We start from the raw sequence: 24,503 nt of genomic DNA, 5'->3' as shown, positions 1-24,503 counted from the left end.
CAGAGACCTTTTCCCATGGTGGAAATGTCTGACATGAGGGGGCATAATTTTGAGGTAGTTGAAGAAAGCTTTAAGGGAGATGTCAAAGGTAGGTTCTTCACTCATAGAGTGGCAGTAGAGTCAAATACATTAGGGATATTTAAGCATCTCTTGGATTGGCTCATGGAATTAGTACAATAAAGGGTATGTAGGTTAGTCTGATCTTAGAGTGGGATAAAAGACTGGCACAACATTGAGGGCCGCAGGGCTTGCACTGTGCTATACTGATCTATGTTCTTAGCTTATTCCTGAAGATTGGCATAGAATCCCTACAGTGTGGAAGCAGGCCATTTGGCCCATCAAGTCCTCGATGACTCTCTGTAGAGCATCCCACCCAGACCCACACTCACCCATGATCAATCCATGTAATCCTGTATTTCCCATGGCTAAACCACATAACCTGCACATCTTTGGACTGTGGGAAGAAATCCACACAGACATGGGGAGAATGTGCAAGTAGACAATCTCCCAAGGGTGGCATTGAAAACAGGTCTGTGAGGCAGCAGTGCTAACCACTGAGCCACCGTACTACTCATGGTGTTGTGGTGGCGATGTATAGAATGTTCAAAATAAAACAGTGGAGGCTAGAGGTTGGAAACAAAAACATAAATTGCTGGAGAAACTCAGCAGGTCTGGCAGCTGTGGGAAGGAAGCAGTGTTAATGTTTTGAATCCAGTAATCCTTCTTCAGAACTGAGAGTAATTGGGAAAAATTCCTATTTAATACTGAGGTTTAGGGGACAGTGTGGAGGGGTGCAGTGATGTGGTCAGTAGAGAAAGGTGAGCAAATAGGTGGAGACAGAGCTGAGAGGGGAAATATGAAAACGTTAGGGAAACAGGGAGATTTTGGATACCAGCGGGATGCTTCGCCAACATTTCTGTCACAGACCTGCTGCAGTCTTCCAGAGAGCCTCAGCACAACTTCTAAGAACCTCTATAAAAATGGTTTTGTTGGTATTCATCTTTCTTTGAATATATTCGTTCATACATGTGCATGTGGAAACATTCTGTTAACCAACTGGGTGTTTTAGCCAAGTCTAATCTTGGAGTACAGTCAGACATCATCGATATCAGCCAGAATTGAGCAATCTTGATATTAATCCCAAATTGTCAGATTAGACAGATATTTTCAAAAGTGGGTGTCCATTGAAAACGACCTCTCGATATGTGATGCATGAGTTTTTGGAACCTCTCAGCTGTGTTTACTGAGATATTAGAATGACTGGAACTTATGGTCTTGCTGTACGATTTTGAGACAATATATTGAAAGATGTCAGTGAGCTGAGAATGCAGTGTTGAAACCAGACCAATCACTGGTTTCTGCAGTAGTATGCATTGAATGTTTCTACAACCTTCAACAACTCTCTGCTCTGCAGACGCAACATTTAAGATTTGTTTGAAGTGAATTTGTGTGAAGAATTCTGATATTCTGATCATAAATTTTAAATATTTAAGTATCAGTCTGCTACACAGAAACACTGCCTGCTTGTATTAAATAATTTAAATTGAAGGTTGAACAAAGGTTGAAGATTGATGGTCTCTCTATATAATCAAAACTGTTTTATCTGCCATAGTTCGGACATGCCAAGCCAGCGTAGTTGTTTTTGCTGGTAGTGAAATATTGTAAAAATGGACTATCAATCTTTTTGATTTCCATCATCTGATTTTAATATCTTAGACTTTCGTGGACTAAAATGGATTTTAAAAAGAAAAAAAAAATTAAGGTGATCACAATGGTCACTTGACCAGGTTGAGCCAAACTGATAAAAACATCACTTACCAAGAATCAATTCAACCAAAAATTAATATTTGTCATGAAAAGACAATGAAATTCAGATTTATATCTCGTGTTTGATTGTCATCTTTCTGGAAGTTTTGCATTTTGGAATGAAAGTTGTTTGCAGATTATCAGCCAGTCACAGAAATACAAAAGTGAACTGTATTTCAAGCAACAGCTTTTGTTCCAGAAAGAAGACAATGGATTCATAACATCAGAGCTGGAAGCATACCATCTCAAAATCCATTTATCTCAGCCTCTTGAAAAAACATCTCCAGTGACAAAGTAAATTGGACAAACATCCAATCACTGAGAACACAAAGATACTGACAAATACTGCTCTGGATAACATTTTTACCAAGCATGCTCTCAGTTAAATCGAGTAACTCAAGGACTGGGACAACTTTTAAAATAAAAAGAAGGAACTGTGGATGCTGTAAATCAGAAACAAAAATAGAAAATGCTGAGAAAGCTCAGCAGGCCTGGCAGCATCTGTGGAGAGAAACCAGAGTTAACAATTTGGGTCGGGTGACCCCTCATCAAAACAGAATGAGTTCTGAGGAAAGGTCACTCAACCCAAAACATTAACTCTGGTTTCGCTCCACAGATGCTGCCAGACCTGCTGAGTTTTTCCAGCAATTTCTATTTTTTGTTTAGGACTTTTTAAATGCCTATCCTTAATCGTTCTTTTTCTGCTACTATCCCCTTTTTCTTTTAGCAGTTTTTCAAAAATAATTTGAAAATCTTTGAGTTTTTTTCCCAGCATATAAAGTCAATGGTGAAAAGGTTGAGAAAACAGAAGAAAACAAATTTATAACATTGAGAAAGAAATGTTCAATTTTTCCCTTAAGATTTCAGTGTCTTGATGAAAATCTCAATCCGCAAAAGGCTTCTCAGGCACTAACATCTCAGTCTTACGAATCACACCTCAATTATATTTATATTTAATATATTCTCCCAGATGCCAGTGAGAAACTGGCAGTGCTAAATTCAAGCTAGAAAGTCAGAGTACTTACCTGTCACCTGCAGCTCACTAACATCTCCTCCTGGCATCTATCTTGTCCAGCATTCCTCAGTACATCAGGGCACGTTCCCTGGCATCAACCACCTGCACCCTCTGTCCACAGATGTCTGCATCATCAAAAACACCCCCACCACATCATTGTGACAGGTGTCAGTCTAACATATAATACTGTTCACCTCCAAACCTCAATCCAAATTACCGAATCTCTGACAAACTTGCCATGTGCTCCTTGGTCTGTTTGTGTATTTTCATGAACTTATTATGGCTGACACCATGACGTCCTCTTCTACCTGGGCTTAGCAGGTTCTGGTCTACGGCACTCTTCATAGTTCCAGTGACCTGGTGCATTTCTTCTTCAGCAGGCTATGCTCATTAAAGGGTGCTCCTCCATCTAATCTAGATAATGTGCATTGAGTCGCTGTTGGAGGGTACATTAGTAACTCTTGTTGGTGTTTCCTCTGGGAGATCAGAGGCTTCTACCTTGAAGGTAATGGGTAAGTTGATGATAAGAGGGGTTGGCCTCTTATGCAATGGAGGCTGTGTATGAGCCTCGAATGGAAACTTTCAGATGATGGTGTTCCCAAGCATCTACTTTCCTTGTCCTCCAAGCTGGCAGCTATCACAATTTTGGAAAGTGCTGTTGAAAGACCCTTAGTGAGTAGTAGCTGCAGAACATCTTGAAGATGGTGGATAAAGTGTCAGTCAACTGAGCGAATTTGTCCTGATGGACAAGCTTTGTGGAGTCAAGAGGTGACCTGCTCCTGTAGCCCAAGTACTTATATAGCTAATTCAGTGCAATTTCTGATGAACTATAAAACACAGTGCAATGGGTTGTGGGAAATTTAGCCAGGGTAATACTACAAGGGAAGCTAGTTAGATTTCTTTTGTTGGACATGGTAATGATCTAGTACTTGTGTGGTCCAAATGTTATTTGCTCCTTATAAGTTCAAGCCGAGATGTTATGCAGGTCATGCTACATAGACTGCTCAAATTCACAGGAATCACAAATAGTTCTGTACATTCAACAATCATCAGTGAAAATCCCCACCTCTGGCTTTATGATTGGCAATGATCATTGATAAAGCAGCAGAAGGTAGCTAGGGTTTGGACATCATCTGAGGAAGTCCGATTGTGATGTTCTGGGCTCAGATAGTTGGCCTGCATCAACCATAACTATATTCCTTTATGCTCAGCATGACTGTAACCAGGAGAGAAGTTTCCCCCCGAATCCCATTGACTCAAGTTTTGTTTCACTTCTTGATGCCATTTTCAGTCAAACATTGCCTTGATGTTAGCAACTCTCTCCTCACTTTGCGAGTTCAACTCTGTTTGATCATGTTTAGATCAAGACTGCAATGAGGGCAGTAGTTGACCAGTCTTATTTACTCCCTTTTGGTTTCTCCTTTTCTCCCAAAATGTTAATTCCTTAACTGTATATGTCAACAGATGATCATTTTATCCTAGCCAAAGATCACCACATGAATGTTACACCCTGAAGCATGAACTTGTGACCCACAGTAATATGATTGACATTTTTAATCTTGCTTTCAAAACTGCTTAAGATTTTTAAAAAATGGTTCTGAGCACAATAATTAATGAAGCTGCATGTAGCAAAAGAAAAATGTAGACTGAGCAGACAGTTTGTAAAGTTTTAAATACCTACGTTAGAGAAGTAAGACAAATACAATGCTGGCAATAGTGATCCAAAAGTTAATAAGGAAAGAAAGGAACATATTCAGAAACTAGAAGAGAAGAGAATAGTGGATTGAAAAGATTTAAGTACCAGGGTGACCTGATTTAACAAGTTTGAATTACATATCTTCTAATCTACTCCACTGCACACTAAATCCAAGTGATAATGTATAGCTCCTACCCTTTTTTTTGCTTTGCGTACTTGTCAGATTCTTTCTTTTCATTCATGTGTCAGGATTCCAACTGTTCCTCAATGCATGAGTGCTAAGTTTTGTACCATTTCAGGGTGCGACTTCAAATTGGGAAGAGAAATTCTAGGATAGGTGGACACTCATGCAAAACAGTAGATGATGTGTGATTGGCTTCAGACAACCTCCAAGCAAGCTCACACAAATAGTAAGATTCTTGAAACAATTTGGACCTGAAATGCCATGTACAACAGCCACATACTAAAATAACCCTTGCATAGAACCTTTGTTGGGGAACATGTGGTTGTGGAAGGATTTAAGCTTGCCCTATCCTCTCTCACCCACTCCCACAGCCTCAATATCTGAAGTAGCCAGTGATATCTTCCGAAATTCAGGTCACGTCCCATGTTTGCAACCTGAGGTCAAATTTACTTCTGCCAGCCTCAGGCCTTTCTGCCCATCTGTAGTTGTGCTTGGCACCATCAGATTTCCAAAGCAAAGGCAGGAAAACTCTCAGCCTGGATCTCATTTCCACCTATCATGCCACCTTACACAAGCATGCTGTTGCTTGGGGTGGATGTCTCAAAGAGGATTTTACAGCAACAGCTGTAGATACGGAATCACAAATTAATTTCCAGCCCTTGTATTGATTAATACCAGACCTGTGGTGGAAGAATACAGACAGGCCTTGAATTTTCATCTCCTTGAACTTCAGGGACTTGAATTTCCTCTGAACACTTGTGCACTGGTTAATGTGCTTATGTCAAATTCCTCTTTGTGCTATTTTAATGAGACCATTAACCTGTGTTATTTTAAGTGGATTAAGAAATCTGTTAGAACAGGTCACAGTGGAATTTCAGCCCTCCACTGTCTTTCAAATATTTCACAGTGTGTCTGAATGATGAGAGAATATTTCTGAAAACTAGCTAAGCCCAGATTTCTCCAGAGATGGGCGAATGCTTTGTGGAAAGTATAGCAACTAATTGGTCTCTGGCAATATGTTCTCTGTTCATCAGGTGTAAATTCCAACTTAATTTAAGACATTTTGACATCCAAGCATAAGTTTAACCAATAACAGTGTTGTGTCGCGAATGCTTAACTAGTTCTGGGGGAAGAAACTCATTAATATATCGTTGCTTCCAGCAGTGATACATGGACTTATATTAATTCCCTGGAGTCAGGCAGTGCCAAGCACTGCGACTGGCAGGACCGCATGGTTTTCTTCACTGCTCGCAATGTAGTTCTCACTTTCACTGCATCTGCTGCCTTTCTTTTATCACTGTCTCGCTCTGTTCTCACTTCGATTGTCAGATTATTATTATTTCTGCTGATGTTGGAGTGTAATGGCAGTTGTAACAGCATAACTAAATTTATTTTGAATGTTGTCCAATCTTAAAAGCCCACACCCCATGTCAGTTTCTTTTTACTGTAATTTATGAGAGATGTCAGGTAGGTAATACAGATGAATATAAAAGGTTCAAAGAGGATGTAAGTAAAATGCAACAATTAAAGCTAAGAGAGCATATGCAAAGATATTAACAACTCAGTCCCAAAGATTTCTCTAAGTGTAAAGATAAAGTCCCAGAAGACCTCCTCTCTTATTAGAGGGGGATGACTGGTGATGAATTTAACAATTCTTCAGGCAAGGGGAGAGGTCGCGAAGGTGAAACTTTCATGGTAACTTCAGCTGCCACAGAAATTGAACCTGTCGTGTTGGCCTCACTATGCATCACAAACTAGCCATCCAACCAATTGAGCGAACTGACCCCCTTTCATACGTGTATAAAAAGCACAATAATGGGAAATGGAGGAGTGGGGATGATTCAGGATGAAGAGGGATTTATGATGAGGCAAGCAGCACAGTTAAGATATTAAATTAACACTTTGCATTTATCCTTACCAAGTCTTTGTGAATAATGACAACGATCACTTCATTAATAAACAGAAGGTAATCAGTCCTTACTTGATCTTGCCTATATGTAACTCCCAACTCAGAGCAATGTGCTTGACTCTAATACTGAGTAATAATGGGTGACATCAATTTGTATAACTGGTAGATCTCATTAGAACTGCTGCCGTGGAGAATGAATTGCTGAAATGTGTATGAGATGGAGTTTGGGAATAATATATAGAAGAACCAACAAATGATCAGGCTATTTTAGATTTACAGGTAGACAACCCTTTATAGGAAAATCAAAAAGCTCCAAAGTCCGAAGGTTTTTTTTGTGAAGTGTTTTTCTCATTAACAAGGTTGTTTGGTGCGCAAACAGTTAACCTAACTCCAGACCCACTTGATGCGTATCACTCAGATATGATGTGGGGGGCATGGCCAGCACTGGCAGGACTCAATTCTGTCTCAGGGCCCGTTACACACAGTGAGTCTGCTGTTCCATAAGACCTTTAATCATTTCACCATCAAACTGTCACTTATTTTGAAATTCAAAAAATTCTGAATTCTGAAAACCAGCTGCTCACGAGCATTTTGGATAAAAGATTGTGCATAATGAGAAAGGATTAACTAATTACATTGTTGTAAAGGCACCCTCTGGAGGTAGTGATGATACCACGATAGAATAATGTGTTAACTTTGAAAACAGTATAGTTCATTCTGAACATGGGAAACTGAGAGGCAAGTTGGCGATGGTGAATAGAAAATACTCTATGATTATTGACAGGCATTTAAACTGGTTAACTGGTATTTAAATACATATGTTTTGGTCTAAAATAAATGTACATTTCTCCAAAGCACAAGTACCTAATGGGTAAGGTGACTGTACCACCCAATGTTCTGCTGTACTGCTCGCAAACAAAGCTTCTAACTGTACTGAGGTATGCATGATTACAATAAATCAAATCAAATCAAATCCATTACTAAGTAAAGATGTCAAAATTTGCATAAGATCAAATGAAATAGGTTATAAGGATGCGATAAGTTATAAGTAAGAGGGCGCAATTTAGAACGCAGCAAAAAATGACCAAGAATTTGATAAATAAAGGGAGAAGAGAATATGAATGCAAGCTAGTAAGAAAGATGTAGGAGGACTGTACAAGCTTCTTTAGGTATGTGAACAAGAAAAGCTTAGCTGGGCCAAATGTCAGATGAAAATAGGAGGATTTATAGTACAGAATTGGAAATAACAGAGAAAGTAAACAATTACTTTGTGTCTATTCTCATGTAAGATGATGCAGAATATCTCCCAGAAATACCAGGCGACCAAAGAACTTGTAAAACTGAGGAAATGAAAGAAATTAGTATTGGTAAAGGTGGAGTACTTGAAAGGTTAACTGGATTAAGGTTAATCAATCCCCTTGACAGGTTACATACCAGAGCATTGAAGGAGTTGCTATAGAGACATGGGTGGTTCACTTTATAAATTCTGTCGATTCTGGAAATGTTCCTGTAGTATGCTAAGTTGCAAATGTAACCCTACTTACTAGAAAGAATAGTGAATGAAGAATTGCAAGCATGTTAGTTTGACTACAAATACAGAGAAAGTGGTTGAATCTGTATAAAAGATGTGAGAACAAATGTCATGACCAAGGATCAGAACGCTCAAGTCATAGAGTCATAGAGATGTACAGCATGGAAACAGACCCTTTGATCCAACCTGTCCATGCTGACCAGATATCCCAACCCAATCTAGTCCCACCTGCCAGCACCCGGCCCATATCCCTCCAAACCCTTCCTATTCATATACCCGTCCAAATGCCTCTTAAATATTGCAATTGTACCTACTGCAGACAATTTTAATTTATAATTCCAAAATGTGCTTTTTTCAAAAGACAGCTTATGTAGCAGATACAAATTAAGTAGCTGTCTGGAGAGAGAATGTGATACCCACAGGTACAAAGGGAACTTCAAATATCAGCCCTTCAAAGGAGGGGGCAGAGATAAGTGAAAATAGGCTGGACAGTGATGTTCTGTGACGGTAAAACTGACAAGGTGCTGACAAAACTTGATCAGCAGGGAGACGCCCCCAATGCATTATGATCCAGAGCGCACACACATTTTGTGATTTTCTGATTGAAGAATACACAAGGACAGGGGTTAAAAAGCCAGTTTCAACTTGAATGGAATATGCTCGTGAGACTGAGTGTTATTTTGTGCACCAGCCTGTGTTCAAGCATTTGCATTCTGTGCAGGTCACTGTGGAAGAAATATCTCCAAGTCACCCCTACATGCAGATAAAAACTCTCCTTTACTCTGCTCAAAGTCAGACAAAAGGAAGCCTGATAACAAAAGGACTGTCTCTCTCTCTCTCTCTCTCTCTCTCTCTCTCTCTCCCTCCCTGAATACTGGAATTCAACCACAGTTGAAAGGAATCAGAACTGAGAAAGACAGCCGTTTGGGGACCATGAAATGGACAGTTCGGCTAGCAATATTAATGCTACTGGTAACCTCTGCTGCAACTGCTCCAATATTTAACAACTGTTCTTTATGAACAATTCAGAGGCTAGTCCATTTGGCTGTGTTTTTTAAATATTTATCTTTTTGTAGTCACCTCTTATTTACAATCTGCATTTATGTGTCTTGTATTATGAATGCTTCTTGTGTGAAGCAATGAATAAATGCCCTCTTTTTTGGGAGTTCAAGAAAACATGGTTAACTGGCTCCTTTTAAAACAAATTCCTCTGGTCCGAGGAGAAAAGTATCCTCAAGGTAAGGGATCCTTTCTAAGTTAGACTTATTCTAATCAAACAAGGCTCAACTGAGAAGGTGACGATAAAAACAGAAGTTGCTGGAAAAGTTCAGCAGGTCTCACAGCATCTGTGAAGAGAGATCAGTGTTAACGTTTCTAATCTGGTGACCTTCCTCAGAACTGCTGAGCAATTTCTGTTTTTGTTTCTGATTTACAGCATCTGCCATTCTTTCAGTTGCAATTGTGAATGCAACCTGTTCACCATTCTTTACTTGGGAAGTATTCTGCCTGGAATTGTAACACATTAAGGAACCTTGGCCTGATTATAACAGTAAATATACCTCAGTGAAATCTGCCATGTGCTGCCACCATATTGTGAAACTCTAAGGATATCATTGCCAGTCACTATAGTTGACTGGCCATAAACATTTGCATGTTTTGCTCCTAGTAGTTTGGATATGGGTGATTAATGGCCTCTCGCTTTGCCATAAATATTTCTCTGTTCCTATGTTCTATTTTGAAGCTGAGGGTATCACAGTTTGCCGCCTTCTGTTGGAAAAGAAGGTCACTGAGTCATTCTATACAAAGAGAACTGAGTACACCTCATTCTTATTTTCCAGAGAATAGCAAATAGATTGTGCAACTTTATGCTGGGATTAGAGATTTTTGCCATGATGCAAGGTATGATTCGCAGCCCAGATCCAACCCTCCAACTCAGCATCGTCCTGTTGACCTGACCAACCTGTCCATCTTCCTTCCCAATCATCCGCTCTACCCTCCCCCATCAACCTATCACAATTACTCTGCCCCACCTGCATCCACCAATCGCTATCGCACCTTCTTTTCCCCAAGCCCCACTCCCACCCCCCCATCCCCCCGTTTATCTCGCAGACCTCTTCCTCCTCCACATTCCTAATGAAGGGCTAATGCCCAAAATGTCAACTTTCCTGTTCCTTGGATGCTGCCTAATCTGCTGTGCTTTTGTATCACCACATTTCAAAATAATTCAGAAGAGCCCACTGTCATTGTGGATGATCAAACCCAGGTGGATAAGTAGTGGAGTCTATCTCAGGAGGATTATTTCTGTGGGATTTTTTTCCTCTGGCCTGTGCTCCGCCATTAGTCCTTAGCTGTTTACTCTTAAAGTTGGTACCATATTGAGCATGGCCTTCTGTAGTTGGGAGTGCATGATGGCAACATCAGAGGTACTTAGCATCTTGACTTGTGATCCCATAAGGCACCAGCCAGTTTACAAAGGAGCTTGTTGCGGGCTTTAATATTTTCTTTGTTCCCAATGAGAAGCTGTTGAGACATGAGGGGTCTGTCTTGAATGATATATAAAGAAAAAGATGAGGATCATCCTTCAGTTTTTGGTCATCCAAGGGCATAGAGTCATACAGCATGGAAAGAGACCCTTCAGTCCAACTCGACCATGCTGACCAACTTTGCCAAAGTAAATTAGTCCCACTTGCCTGTTTTCAGCCCAGATCCCTCTAAGCCTTTCTTATTACATACCTGTCCACATGTCTTTTAAATGTTATAACTGTATCTGCATCTACCATTTTCTCTGTCATCTACCATTCCACATACGAACCACCCTCTGTGAAAAAATTGCTCCTCAGTTCCCTTCTAAATATTTCTCCTTTCACTTTAAAAATATGCCCATTAGTTTTGTGCTACCATTCACACCGCCCTTCCCCAAGGGAAAAAACATTTTCTATTCATATTATTGATAACCCACATGACTTTATAAACCTCTACAAGGTCACCCCTCAACTTCCTATGCTCTAGTGAAAAAAGTCCAAACCTATCCTTTAAAACTCTTCACTCCTGGCAACATCCTGGTAAATCTTATCTGAACCTTGTCCGATTTGCTAATATCCTTCATGTAGTAGCGTGACCAGAACTGGACACAGAACTCCAAAAGTGGCCTCACCGATGTCCTGTACAACCTCAACATGACATCCCAACTCCTATACCCAATGGTCTGAGCAATGAAGACAAGCATGCTAAAGGCCTTCTTAACCACCTTGTCTACCTGTGATGCAACTTTCAAAAACTAAGTACTTGAATCCCTAAATCTCTCTGTTCAACAACTCTACCGAAGGCCCTACCATTAATTGTAAAAGTCCTATCCTTGTTTGTTTTACCAAAATGCAAAACCTCGCATTTATCCAAATTAAACACAACCTGCCACTCCTCAGCCCATTGGCCACAATTCCTTTGTATGCTTAGATCACCTTCTTCACTATACTGCCAATTTTGATGTCATTTACAAACTTACTAATCACGCCTCCTGAATTTTCAGCAAAATATTTGTATAAATTACAAACATCAGTAGACCCAGCACTGATCCCTGTGGAATGCTGCTGGTCACATGTCTCTTGTCTGCAAAGCACCCTCTGGTCTTCTACCGACAAGCCTTTTTTTTGTATCCTTTGGCAAGCTCTCCCTGAATCCCATGTGATCTCACTTTACTAATTAGTCTGCCATGGGGAACCTTGTCAAAGGCTTTACTAAAGTCCATGCAGACAACATCAACTCCTCTACCCTTCTCAATCTTTTTGGTTATATCGTCAAAAATCTCAATCAAGTTTGTGAGACATGATTTCCCAAGCCATGCTGACTATCCCAAATCAGTCCTTGCCTCTCCAAAATGCATGTAAATTCTATCTCTCAGAATTCCCTCTGAGAATTTATTCACCACTGATGCCAGATTCACTGATCTATAGTTACCATGTCCCAGGCTTCACCTTACAGCCTTTAGTAAATAAAGGCACAACATCAGCCACCGTCCAGTCATCCAGCACCTCATCCATAGCTGTATATGATACAAATATCTCTGCAATTTCTTCCCTAACTTCTCACAATATTCTGGGATACACTTGATCATGTCCTAGAGATTTATCCATTTTTATGTCTTTTTAAGAACACGAGCACCATCTCTTCTGTAATGTGGACTGTTTTCATGACATCAGTATTTACTTCCCCAAATTCCCTCACCTTCATTTCTTTCTCCATGGTAAAAACTGACGCTTAGTATCTCTCTCATCTCCTGTGGATCCACATGTCAATGACCTTGTTGATCTTTAAGGGGCCCTATTCTCTCCCCAGTTGCTGTTTTGCTCTTAATGTACTTGTAGATTCTCTTTGGATTATCCTTAAATTATCTCTCATACCCTTTTCTAGCCCTCCTGATTGCCATGTTAAAAATGCTCCTAACCACCAGTACACTCTTCAAGAGAATCACTCGATCTCAGTTGTCTGTATCTAACATATGCCTCCTTCTTATTCTTGATCAGAGCCTCAAAATGTAGGAATAACCTGAGAAATACTATCTAATTATGCATGATGTAGCTAAGGAAATACTGTTCTAATTATGCGCCATCCTTAAAGATAATCCTCTAAAAATGGCAAAGGTTTTAAAAAGTGATTGAACAAATGTGCAAAGTCAATATAATCAAACTGAGTTGCAGTGAATGGAGTTCACACATTGTAATGACATCAAATCCAGATGATTAGATTCCCTACAATGTGGAAACAGACCCTTCGGCCCAACAAGTCCACACTGACCCTCCAAAGAGTAACCCACCCACACCCTACTAGTGCACCTAACACGATGGGCAATTTAGCATGGCCAATTCACTTGACCCACGCATCTTTGGACTGTGGGAGAAAACCGGAGCATCCGGAGGAAACCCACACAGACACACGGAGAGTGTGCAAACTCCACCCGAGGCTGGAATCAAACCCGGGTCTCTGGCACTGCAAGGCAATAATGCTAACCACTGAGCCACTGTGCCAGTTCTCAATGATTATGTGTGGACTATTGCAAAATCAATGCAGTTACAAAATGTGATTCATTTCCTATTCCATATCAGGAGGATGGTATTGAGAAGGTGGGACAAGCAACTTATATTTCAAAGTTGGACTTACTCAAAGAATTCTGACAGGTGCCTTTATCCGAAACAGTGAAGGAAATTTTGGTTTCCGTGATGTCAAATGGACTGTGTCTGTTTAAAGTTATGCCATTTGGTATGAAAAATTACTAGCCACATTTCAAAGACTAGCCAGTAAAGTCATTTTGGGATTACACAATTGTGTGGTGTATATTGACAATGTGGTGATTTTTAGTCACACATGAAAGGGCTATGAGGAGCAGGTATTGGAATTGTTCGATTGACTTCAGGAGGCAGGCTTGGTAATAAACCTGGCTAAGAGTGAGTTCACAAATGCCCAAGTCATGTTCCTGGGCCATGTCATTGGATGTGGACAAATGGTCCCATGGGATGTGAAAACAAAGGTTATTGGGAGTTTCTCATGCCATCAAAGAAGAAGGAAATACTGCGATTCCTGGGACTGAGAAGTGGCTGATGGAGTTTACTTCAGATAAATGCGAGGTGCTGCATTTTGGGAAAGCAAATCTTAGCAGGACTTATACACTTATACACTTAGTGTCGCTGAACAAAGAGGCCTTGGAGTGCAGGTTCATAGCTCCTTGAAAGTGGAGTCACAGGTAGATAGGATCGTGAAGAAGGCATTTGGTATGCTTTCCTTTATTTGTCAGAGTATTGAGTACAGGAGTTGGGAGATCATGTTGTGGCTGTACAGGAGGATGGTTAGGCCACTGTTGGAATATTGCGTGCAATTCTGGTCTCCTTCTTATCGGAAAGATGTTGTGAAACTTGAAAGGGTTCAGAAAAGATTTACAAGGATGTTGCCAGGGTTGGAGGATTTGAGCTATAGATAGAGGCTGAACAGGCTGGGGCTGTTTTTTCCTGGAGCATCGGAGGCTGAGGGGTGACCTTATAGAGGTTTACAAAATTGTGAGGGGCATGGATAGGATAAATAGACAAAGTCTTTTCCCTGAGGTTTGGGAGTCCAGATCGAGAGGGCATAGGTTTAGGGTGAGAGGGGAAAGATATAAAAGAGACCAAAGGGGCAACTTTTTCACACAGAGGATGTACGTGTATGAAATGAGCTGCCAGAGGATGCGGTGGAGGCTGGTACAATTGCAGCATTTAAAAGGCATTTGGATGGGATATGAATAGGAAGGATTTGGAGGGATATTGGTCGGGTGCTGGCAGGTGGGACTAGATTGGGTTGGGATATCTGGTTGGCATGGATGGGTTGGACGGAAGGGTCTGTTTCCAAGCTGTACATCTCTATGACTCTATGAGTAGTTTTGATCGGAAGTTTGTATTGAATTTTAGCAGTGTGGTTGTTCCACTGACTGACTTGTTGAAGCAGTGCAGAAACTATCAGCCAACAGGGGAATGTCAGGAAGCATATGGCAGTCTGAAAGTGGTGTTAACCACTGACCCAGTGTTCTCCATGCTTAAGTATACAAAGCCATTCAAAGTTGGAATCAGTGCTGTACTTTTCCAAGAAGACTACGAGAAGATAGAAAGACCATTTGGGTATTTTTCCAGAAAATTGACGAAACATCAACAGAAATATTTCACAATTGAGAAGCAGACCTTGAGTTTGGGGTTGGCGTAATCCCTTAAACTTTTTGGAAAAATGTAATGATAAAAATTCCAGACTGTTTAGATGGAGCTTATTATTGCAACCATTGAATTTGAAAATCACACTCGTGGCAGGATGAGAGAGTGTAATTGCCTACACGTTGTCACAACTTTGATGAATGAAGATGGAAGCGTTCAGTGGCGGGAAAAAGCTTACTGAAATGGACTGTAGTCGTGAATATTTGCATGCTTAGAGTCAATGTAATGTTTATGTATTATCGTGTACTAATAGTGTAAGCCTAAACGTTTTGTAAAATGAAATCATCCTTATATCTTTATATATTGATGGTTCATTTATTAGGGTGGAGGTGTGTGATACTTTGGCCTTAAGAGGTGTATTTTATTCAAGATTCTGTTGTGAAGAAAGATTGAGTCAGAGGTGAGAGTGGTCTACTCAAAGCCAATATAGTAAACAGCTTATGTGGCCTTGGTTTTTTAAAAAAAGTTGGAACAATAGAAGTAGCCTGAATGGGTGGGGTCAAACTCCCAGAGAGGCAGGATTTTTAGTTCTAGCTTTCTAGACTTCTGGGTCTTGAAGCTGGATGTGAGAGCTCTTATTCCTCTCCCCGTTACAGTTAAAAGCTGAGGATGTGTTCCTACTGCGAGAATTGCATGTGAAACAATCTATTTTACTGAATTTACCTTTGCCAAAGGTGTGTTTATGAACTATTATTGTATTGAAACAGTTAATTAGTAGTAGTTAATATATATCTATTACTTTGTTAAGTATTTCATTACATTAAGCCAACTCTTTTATTTTTGCTATTTCTGTGTAAAAATAAAATGTGCCTTGCTTTATGAGTAGTTTGACCAATTGAATTGCATCTGGAATTAACGTTAAAATATGAAAAAAAAAGTGTCTAGACTATGTTCTTAGTATATTTTGAGGGGGTCTGGTCTGGTCCATCACAGGTAAAGTAGCCAATCCTTTAGTAAAGAGCAAAGGTCATTCAAAATCTTTTAATAAAAATCTGTATTCATGTTCTTGTGTCCCAAATTCCTAGTTTCAATTTTTGAAGCATCCTCACAAACTTACAAATGAGCAGACTTAGCAGAAACATTTGACGGTGATTATTTCACAACCTGCTTTTGTTACAATGTTCTTAAAGCTAGTACAGAAGATAATGTGCACTGATGTTTCACAGTTATTAAAATTTGCAATCTCCTGGCCAGGTACGCCAACATTAGTTGAATTAGACCGAAGAAAATGCATTCAAACAGAAACACAACTTTGCAAATGACAGTGGTTTTATTATTTTGGTCTGTTGCCAAACAAATAGAGATTCTTTTAACCCACGAAGCAACTATTATGTACATAATCTAAAAGATAAATTACTTTTTTGAAATTACTATTTTAGCTGCATCATCATTCAACGTAACAATAAAATCTAAAAATTAAGGGAAAACATTTCATTTGCTATAACATCAACAGCAGGTTTTCAGAAAGGGGAATATCATATTTCCTTTTCAAATGAATCACCATAATTGCATACAAGGGACTTCAGTGTAGGTTGTGGCCTGCCACAAATGAAGTAGAATGATGTATTTTGAGTATAAAGTAGCCGTTACAAATTTGACATTTTCTTTAGTCTTTTTCTCTTGTTTCCGGTAGCTTGTGGATAAGCATCTCAGTCCATTTCTGCTCTCATCCATGTCACCGACTCTCAATTCGAATTATTTCTTGTTAAGTAACTAGGTATCAGCGAGTTGGCCATTGTATGATGTTCTCACATGATCCTCAATTTTAATAGAAGGCAGAATAATATCTCATCTAACTCTAATTTGTGATTAATGGAATTAAATACAGTGAAGAATCTGAGAACAGCAGTTCACCATGCTGTATGGAATTTGCTCTTTTTTAATCTCAATCGTTTTCTTAAACAATTAGGAAGTACTACATAATTTTGAAGACATTGCAAAATTATGGATAGATAGCAGTCTTCATTGTTCTTTAGAAAATCTTCATTCTGTGAATTCCAAAATACCTTTTGGATGACAAAGCAAAAATCTATTGTTAGAATGTGAAAATATACTGAGCTGATGATCTTTCTGCAGAATGAGTCCACAACCATCTGATGAAGGAGCAGCGCTCCAAAAGCTAGTGCTTCCAATTAAACCTGTTGGACTATAACCTGGTGTTGGGTGATTTTTAACTTGGTACACCCCAATCCAACACCGGCATCTCCAAATCATTTCTGCAGAATGGTTCTCTGATTTCTATTGGGCGAGCTGAAAAATACTATCCAGTAAGGACTAGGGCCAAATTTAAACAGCTAAAGCAAGAGCTAAATACTGCAGCTACTTGAGCTCTGAAATGAAAACACAAAATCTTGGAAGTAGTCAGCAAGTCAGCATCTGTTGTGAGTTAACATTTCATGTTGATGACCTTTTGTCAGAGCTGTAAAAAAGAGATTTTATATCCGTTAAACAGATGGAGGCTAGTACAAGGAGATGAAAAAAAAAATCCAAAAGGGAAATTTCTTGATGGGTTGAAATATTATTAACCTGAAATGTTAACCAGGTTCTGTCTCCATAGATGCTGTCTGATCTGCTAAGTATTTCCAGCACTTTCTGTTTTTATTATAGCTCGGAGTCCAAGAAAAAATCTGTCAAACACACATATATTTAGAATTATTTCCACAAAACCTTTACATATGAATCATAGCATTGACCCTTCCTTGAGTACCAGAAATGGCAAATCGGATGTGTTTTTCTGTACATGAGGCTATTTTAAACTCATGCACTGAGAGAGAGAAAAATCATCAATCAGTTATGATGCTGTATGAATGTGGAAAATTTTTCTTTTTTACACTTGTTTTTGTTTTCCTTGCAATCTCCTCACTTACACCAAAATCCAAGAATGTGAGAGAATCTGCATTATGTTGGGAGTTATCAGTTTACATAAAAATGTCTGGAGCTTGATATTGTAATACAAACTCTCAATTGGGATCTATATAGACCAGCACTTAGAGTCATAGAGTTGCACAGCATGGAAACAGACCTCTCGGTCCAACCCATCCATGCCATCCAGATATCCCAACCCAATTGATCTGAAGATGACTTTGTTTTCCTGGAGGGTCCATTTTAGAATGCTAGTACTAAATTGTTGTTACTAATCAGGAGAGATAAACAGTGTGATAAAATATCTTCAACACAGTGATATCCAAAAGTCACATCTTCTTACCACTACTGCCTCACAGCACCAGGGAGCTGGCTTCAATTCCAGCTGAGGTTGACTGTCTGTGTGGAGTTGCACATTCTCCCGAATCTGCATGAGTTTCTGTTGGGTGCCCCGGTTTCCTTCCATGATCTAAAAATGTGCAGGTTAAGTGGATTGGCCATGCTAAATTGCACCGTTGTGTCAAGGGATGTTCAGGCTAGGTGGGTTAGCCGTGGGGGAAATGTGGGGTTGCAGGGTTACGAGGATAGGGTGGGATGATCTTTGGAGGGTCGGTACCGACTTGATGGTCTGAATGACCTCTGTCTGCACTGTAGGGATTCTACGATTCTAAGTACTTTCTTTGTAATTCCATAGAAAAAATATATGGCCACTAAAGTAAAATTCTAGCTGTATGTTTGCTCGTGTAAACACCAGAAAGCTCCAAGCAAAACTATTAATCATTTATTCCATTCTCAATTTTTCAAAGAACATTGAAAAATTAACACTACTTTATGTGCTTATTTCATTTTACACAACTCGAGAGTTTGCAATGTATACTGTTCAAGTCATGTCATTTTTCACTTTGTGTTCTTTTCCAGTGCCCTTTGACAATTCTATAAATTCTCATGAGCCTATTTCTCTGCTTTGTTTTTCAGGATCCTCTCCACTTTTTCTATTCCAACTACTTTCCTTCCCTAGTTTCCAATGATTCTTTGTTTTCTGTACGTATTTCACAGTCAGTTGTATTATATCCTGCATGTCGGCAACATGAATTCAAAATAGCATATCATGGGAAATGGTTTCAACTAGTGAAGCTTTTTTTGTTTCTGTAGACAATGGATTAGCATATTGAGATTTGTAACCTTCTCCCTGCTGTGTTTACATCTGTTTCCACAGCTGAGGTTTGCCATTGAGGGCACAAGGAAGGAATATGCCATGTAAATTTGTTCTGAGCCTTTTCAAGCTAGAATAATCAAAATACGTAGTCACAATTACCTTATTCAAAATGACAATTTGCCATTTTCAACAATTTGTAAATGTACTCACTTTGTGTCATTTATTACAAAATTATGGAAAGATTGTACCCATGACAAGGATTGTACTTAATGAGCCATGGTAATATTTTCAAAGACTTTAAAAGTGTTTTTCACATTAGTGGAAACAAAGCTATTCATCGAAAGAAAAATATGAAATAATCATCTTGTCTCCCAAGCAATATGGGTGCTGTGGATGCTGGAAGTGAGAACAATTTTGTACCTGGGTATGAGAGACTTTTAACAGCCAGTTGTGTGCAAATACTCTGTAAATGGTTCACAATGAGCTCAACCCATTGAGTTGGCATCCGTCATATCTTGGAAAGAACCCAAGTTGTTTCCCTGTAGTCCAGGTGACATTTTCTGTTGTAGATGTTTGCAATCAACCTGCTCAAACATGACTGGGGAAGGTAGTATTTGAACTCAGACCTTCTGTCCCAGAGTTAGGGACACGACATCTGTACCTCAAGAGTCCTTATTTTCTCTTGTGTAGAAATGAGGTATGCTATCGAAATCCAGAATGAACTATTTATCAATATTCTGCTCTTGAATTTAATCTTAAAATGACTTGAGATTACCTTGAATTCAAATGAAGGTTGAGATACCAGAAAACAATATGCTTGGCATTTTGCTATTATGAGATGTTGCTTAGCCAAAAATATTGCTTAAACTGCACTTCTTAGTAATTATTTGCTTGTGCTCATGAAATTCCTGCACTCTGCAGCACCTAATGGTAGTTCTGCAAAGCCCTAAGTGAGCAGTTTGGCAATATTCAATATTGTTCCAGTAATATTGTTGTAGTACTGATGGATAAAAAACATTGTATGTTTCTGCAATTTTCCCTCTTCAAACTTTGCTTCTTATTCAATTACTAGCTCATCAGTTTTACCAGTTTGTCTTGATCTGTACCCTTGGGGCTTAGCAAAATCTTTTCTCAACTGAATTACTAATAAGGTTGAAGTGACAGTGTTTCTTTTTCTGGAGCCTGCATTCTATATGCTGCTACCTTACTGTGGAATGGAACATCATACAGTTAGCTAATCTGCAGTTTAACCTTTCAAAAGGAGATATTTAAATTCAATTATACCAATTAGATATTTATCGACACACATTTCTAATTCTTCTTATCAGTCAGTTCGTAGGACAGCATTAAAAATTATTTTGCAAAAATGAAACATTTATTGTTATTTATTTGTTTGTTCCATTCCGTGGTATGTGAGGGTTTGAAATTAATAAACCTGCCATGACAAGCATGCACTTATTGCTGATTTGCAGACCAGAATTCAATCAGCGGCCAACATTCCTTTAACTGATCTTTAATTACAAACCCTGCGGTGTGCATGCTGTTGGAAAAGTTGTAATCTAATTCTCCTTCTTACTTTCCTACAGTGCAAATAACATTGCTGCATTAATGCAATATTGCTTGTCTTGTTACTTATTCACTAGTTCCAGTCTTGCTGAACGTCAGTTCTTCTGTAAGTGCAACATATGCAAACATCAGCTGGATTCCAGGAATGGGACATGCAGCTTCTGAATTTTATGTTGCATACATGAATAACCGTAAGCTGTTCTCGCTCTCTAATTTTTGCAGAAATTGTAATCAAATCCCCAATGGACCTGTTAATATACCTGTTCTACTTGCCCCACTAACCATGATTAATGAAGCAAATCAATCCAGTTTATTTCTTTATAACTCACTCTTAAATTAGCACAAGCCATTGGCAACTTGTTTTTAATATCCAAATTGTATTGTCATTGTATTATTCATGTTATTATATAATTTTCATTGATATTTTAAGAAATAAAAGGTACAGTGATAAATGTGGCATAAATTTTATTATTAAACCAAATTATGCTTAAGTTGTTTTGGGATTAAAATCCCAACCATTGTATTGGAGTTAATTTTCTTAATGCAATTTCCATAGGTAAAGGTAAATGGAAGATTTCAGACGCAGTAAATATTTCACAAAATTTCCACATCTTAGAAGGGCTAGAACCTGGAACTGAATATACAATCCGTCTTATGGCTAAGAACTGGTTTGATAACTCTAGCATTTTTGAAGATGTTATAGAAACAAGGGGAAAAGGTGAGGCACTGGTCCCATTTAAAATCGAGTGAACTCATTTTTCGTATATTACAAATAAATATACTAGAAAAAAACAGTGGCGGAGCCAGTGAGGGGGTTGAGCCATCACCTCATCACTGCACCCCACTCCTTGCAAAATCTTCTAGAGGTTGACTAGAAGGTTATAGATGACCACACCTTTGAAGGACTACCTCGATTTCACTTCTAGGAGTCCATGTTAGCCATTTTCAGCTCTTGTGTTTGACCTACAAGTCAGTGCAGTTCCTGGCTCAGCCTTTGGCCTAGGTTTGGGAAGATTCCTCTATCAGCATGGTATTCTGTTCTCCAATTTAGGCAAATTTCAAATGGGACAATCTGCCCTGCTTCCCTCCATCTCCTACCCTCACCACCTTCCAAAGTGGCCAAGTCATGCTCCGCCACTGAAAAAACTATAATTTATGTTCAAAACTATTGTTGATATAGAAAAGTAATTTCCTAAGATTATAAATCACAGAAAAAAAAGTTATAATTGACATAAATTGTTACATTGGGACAACATGCATATAGTTTTCAAATTTTTTGAGGTTCTGTGTATAGTAATGCTTTGCTGTTATCCCGACAATGAACTTGTTTTTTTTTATGTAATTCATCAGCATTGTTTGTGCATGGTCTACTGACGCTTTTGCCATTGCTTAATAGGCTCTTGTAGGCATGCTTTATAATCCACTCATGACTGGTATATCAAGCCAAAATCATACATGAGATAACAGTGAATGAATCAAGCTAATCAGTATCCATGCACACTGGTAATTTAATGTTCCTTTTGAATTTCAAAGCTATTCTCAATTCCCTGAATAATTTTATGTACTTGTTCAGCAGATGTCAAAAACAATTTGCAGAAATTTTCATCTAACGCAGAAGAAATGGTTATTGCACAGTGTTACTCATTATTGTGTTTTCACAATATAAAAAAGACAGGTCGCTCTTCATTGCATATGAAGCTATGTTGGGAGTTAATGAGACAGCCAAGAGTTGATTGGCATTGTGACCAGTGAAATTTAAAAAAAAATGACCTGATATAGTATCATAGGATTTCGTAGAATATTATAGTACAGAAATGGCAAGAATAACGTAAACATTTTCAACATTTCTCAGTTGTTAGACTTTTTTTGAGTCAGGTGCTACTTTCAGAAAAAAAAACAGAATTGTTCTTTCTTTTGGCATCTTTTGATGCGGCTTTTTCAAGCATTCATTGTGCCAAACGACATCAATAAGATGTGTTCTTTCCAACAAGCTCTACTTCAAGAGTATAACATTGCACAACTGAAGCAATTGAGTTTTTTTTTCCCCGACTGCTAATTACAGGTGAGATTTATTTTGCAGATGCTTTAAAATAAATAAAGTTCCTAATAAGCAAGTAACAATTGGAAGAATGTAACAATTCTTGACATTTAGATAAAACTCATGGGTAAAAACAGATGCCTGGTATATTGATTGTATAAAGCTGCAACATTTATAGTTGTTTTTGGTGAAAAAAGATTATATAATTTTACTAATTGCTACTTTTCTTGATGATTAATTATGTGGTCTACAACAGCTTATGCAGGAATTCACGGAGGAATATCTACACAAGGATGGTTTATTGGCCTGATGTGTGCTGTTGCTCTCCTTACCTTGATTTTACTGATTGCTTGTTTCATAAAGAGAAACAAAGGAGGAAAATATTCTGGTATGTACTTACATTCATTCTTTAGTATATGTAGCATTAAATGAGCACTGAATATTCATGCATATTGTGATAGAACATGTTAATTTAGATAAAAGGAATACAAGGTTCAAAAGAAAGAAAAATTTCAGAATCGCACATTCATGTCTATTACTTGTTCTCGATAGTCCTGAATTTAGATATTACTTATTGGTTTCTTTTATAATTTGTGGTAAAATTCTTATTTGTGTTAATGTTTGCTATAAAAGAGTATTTGTGAGCTTGTATATTTCAATAACATGTTTAAAGTACATATCTGTGCAACTTGTTGGATGCATATTTTCAACATAAGTTATGATGTCTTCATTTGGATTTGAAATTACATGTTCTTAGGTCTCTTAGGCAGAGATATTCCAGTGATTTTAAAACAAAACAACCATACATCTTTGCTTCCAGTAGGACCAAACATATTTCAAAATTATATGAAAATTGAGAACTGTATGATTGCAAATTGTTTTGTTATCCCACCCTTTCACTTTCTTTCATCTGAAGACTAGACTTAATATACATGCCAATAAATCACCAGCAGATAGGGTAGTGTTGATATAAAAGCATCTGCATCCAGTTTGTAGTTTTTGATTTATGGGTTAGCTTTTATCAAGGCATTTTCTTTCTCCATTCATGGGATGATGAGCGTCTCTGACAAGGACTGCATTTATTGTCCATTCCTCATTCCGTTGAAGAGGTGTAGTGAGTCACCACTTAAAACTCAAGTTGCCTGTGTAAACACTTAGAACTAAAAACTTCCATTTCAAACATGGGGTAGAATCTGATTCTTTCAGCAAAGTGCTAATTCTATTGAGAATGTTTGGAGGGATACTGGTGATGAGGAACCATAAGATTCCTCATTGTATCATACCAAACGTGTCTCAGTGATAACCGACTGCATCCCTGTGGCCTGTCTCAAGTCTAATTCTATCCTCATTCATCAAAGACCATTCACAGAATTATTCGCCACTCATTAAATATCCGCTGAAAGACCGATGTCCCTTGCTCCCAGACTTTGAAAAGCTATTTGCTTTGATAGGGCAATTTTCACCCAGACAAAATGAGGAAATCTTGCCTTGCTCTTCACCGGCAGCATAATGGTGCAGCAGCCACAAAACCAAGCTGGTCACAGAATGCAGCTGACCCTCACTCCTTTGTACATAAAGCCCTATTCTCTCAACTTCATCACTGTTTAACTACTTGACTGTACACCTCACCGGTCTTTAACTATGTTCTGTCTAAAATATCCTAATACACCTCTATTGCCGACTGGAGAGACTTGCATGCTGTCATTGTCATTGTGCAGGAAAACATTACATCTCGGCAAGCAACTGGACAATTGCAAACATGAGCTTTTATGTATAACCAGAAAAACTGAACTCAAACACTGCCAATAGCGTTTTTGGTTCACACCCACAATGCTAACCAAATGCTGACATTATGACGAATGACTAGTCTATGGTCGGTAATGGTCTACTGCACTCAGCTAACATCCATTGAAACTGGGTGTCAGTCAGGTCCTGTCTGGCTAGTAGCACCTTACACAGACTAGCTGTATCATGGCCAGGAGAGATTCTTGTTCCCTAAGGTTCTTGTTGTCTTC

General features: G+C 38.7%; 1 protein-coding gene across 13 annotated transcripts in view; it reads left to right on the top strand.

The window, feature by feature from the left end:
* chl1b (cell adhesion molecule L1-like b) overlaps positions 1-24,503 on the top strand; it is a 900,313-nt gene that overhangs the window by 800,487 nt on the left and 75,323 nt on the right. For 9 of the 13 annotated variants that reach the window (XM_087994474.1, XM_087994481.1, XM_087994482.1 and 6 more), the window contains 3 exons: positions 20,528-20,641; positions 21,007-21,168; positions 22,745-22,876. In XM_087994474.1, coding sequence (XP_087850600.1) covers positions 20,528-20,641; positions 21,007-21,168; positions 22,745-22,876 — 408 coding nt within the window. The remainder of the gene's footprint in view (positions 1-20,527; positions 20,642-21,006; positions 21,169-22,744; positions 22,877-24,503) is intronic. The other 4 variants (XM_087994484.1, XM_087994483.1, XM_087994485.1 and 1 more) reach the window with 3 other exon arrangements.

This window comes from Chiloscyllium plagiosum, unplaced genomic scaffold (genome assembly GCF_037043375.1).
Source record: "Chiloscyllium plagiosum isolate Xiang-an unplaced genomic scaffold, Cpla_swu_hap1 HiC_scaffold_14, whole genome shotgun sequence".
In the NCBI taxonomy this organism is placed as follows: Eukaryota; Metazoa; Chordata; class Chondrichthyes; order Orectolobiformes; family Hemiscylliidae; genus Chiloscyllium; species Chiloscyllium plagiosum.
The sequence above is the reverse complement of the archived record's forward strand: the minus strand, read 5'-3'. Positions and strand labels throughout refer to the sequence as shown.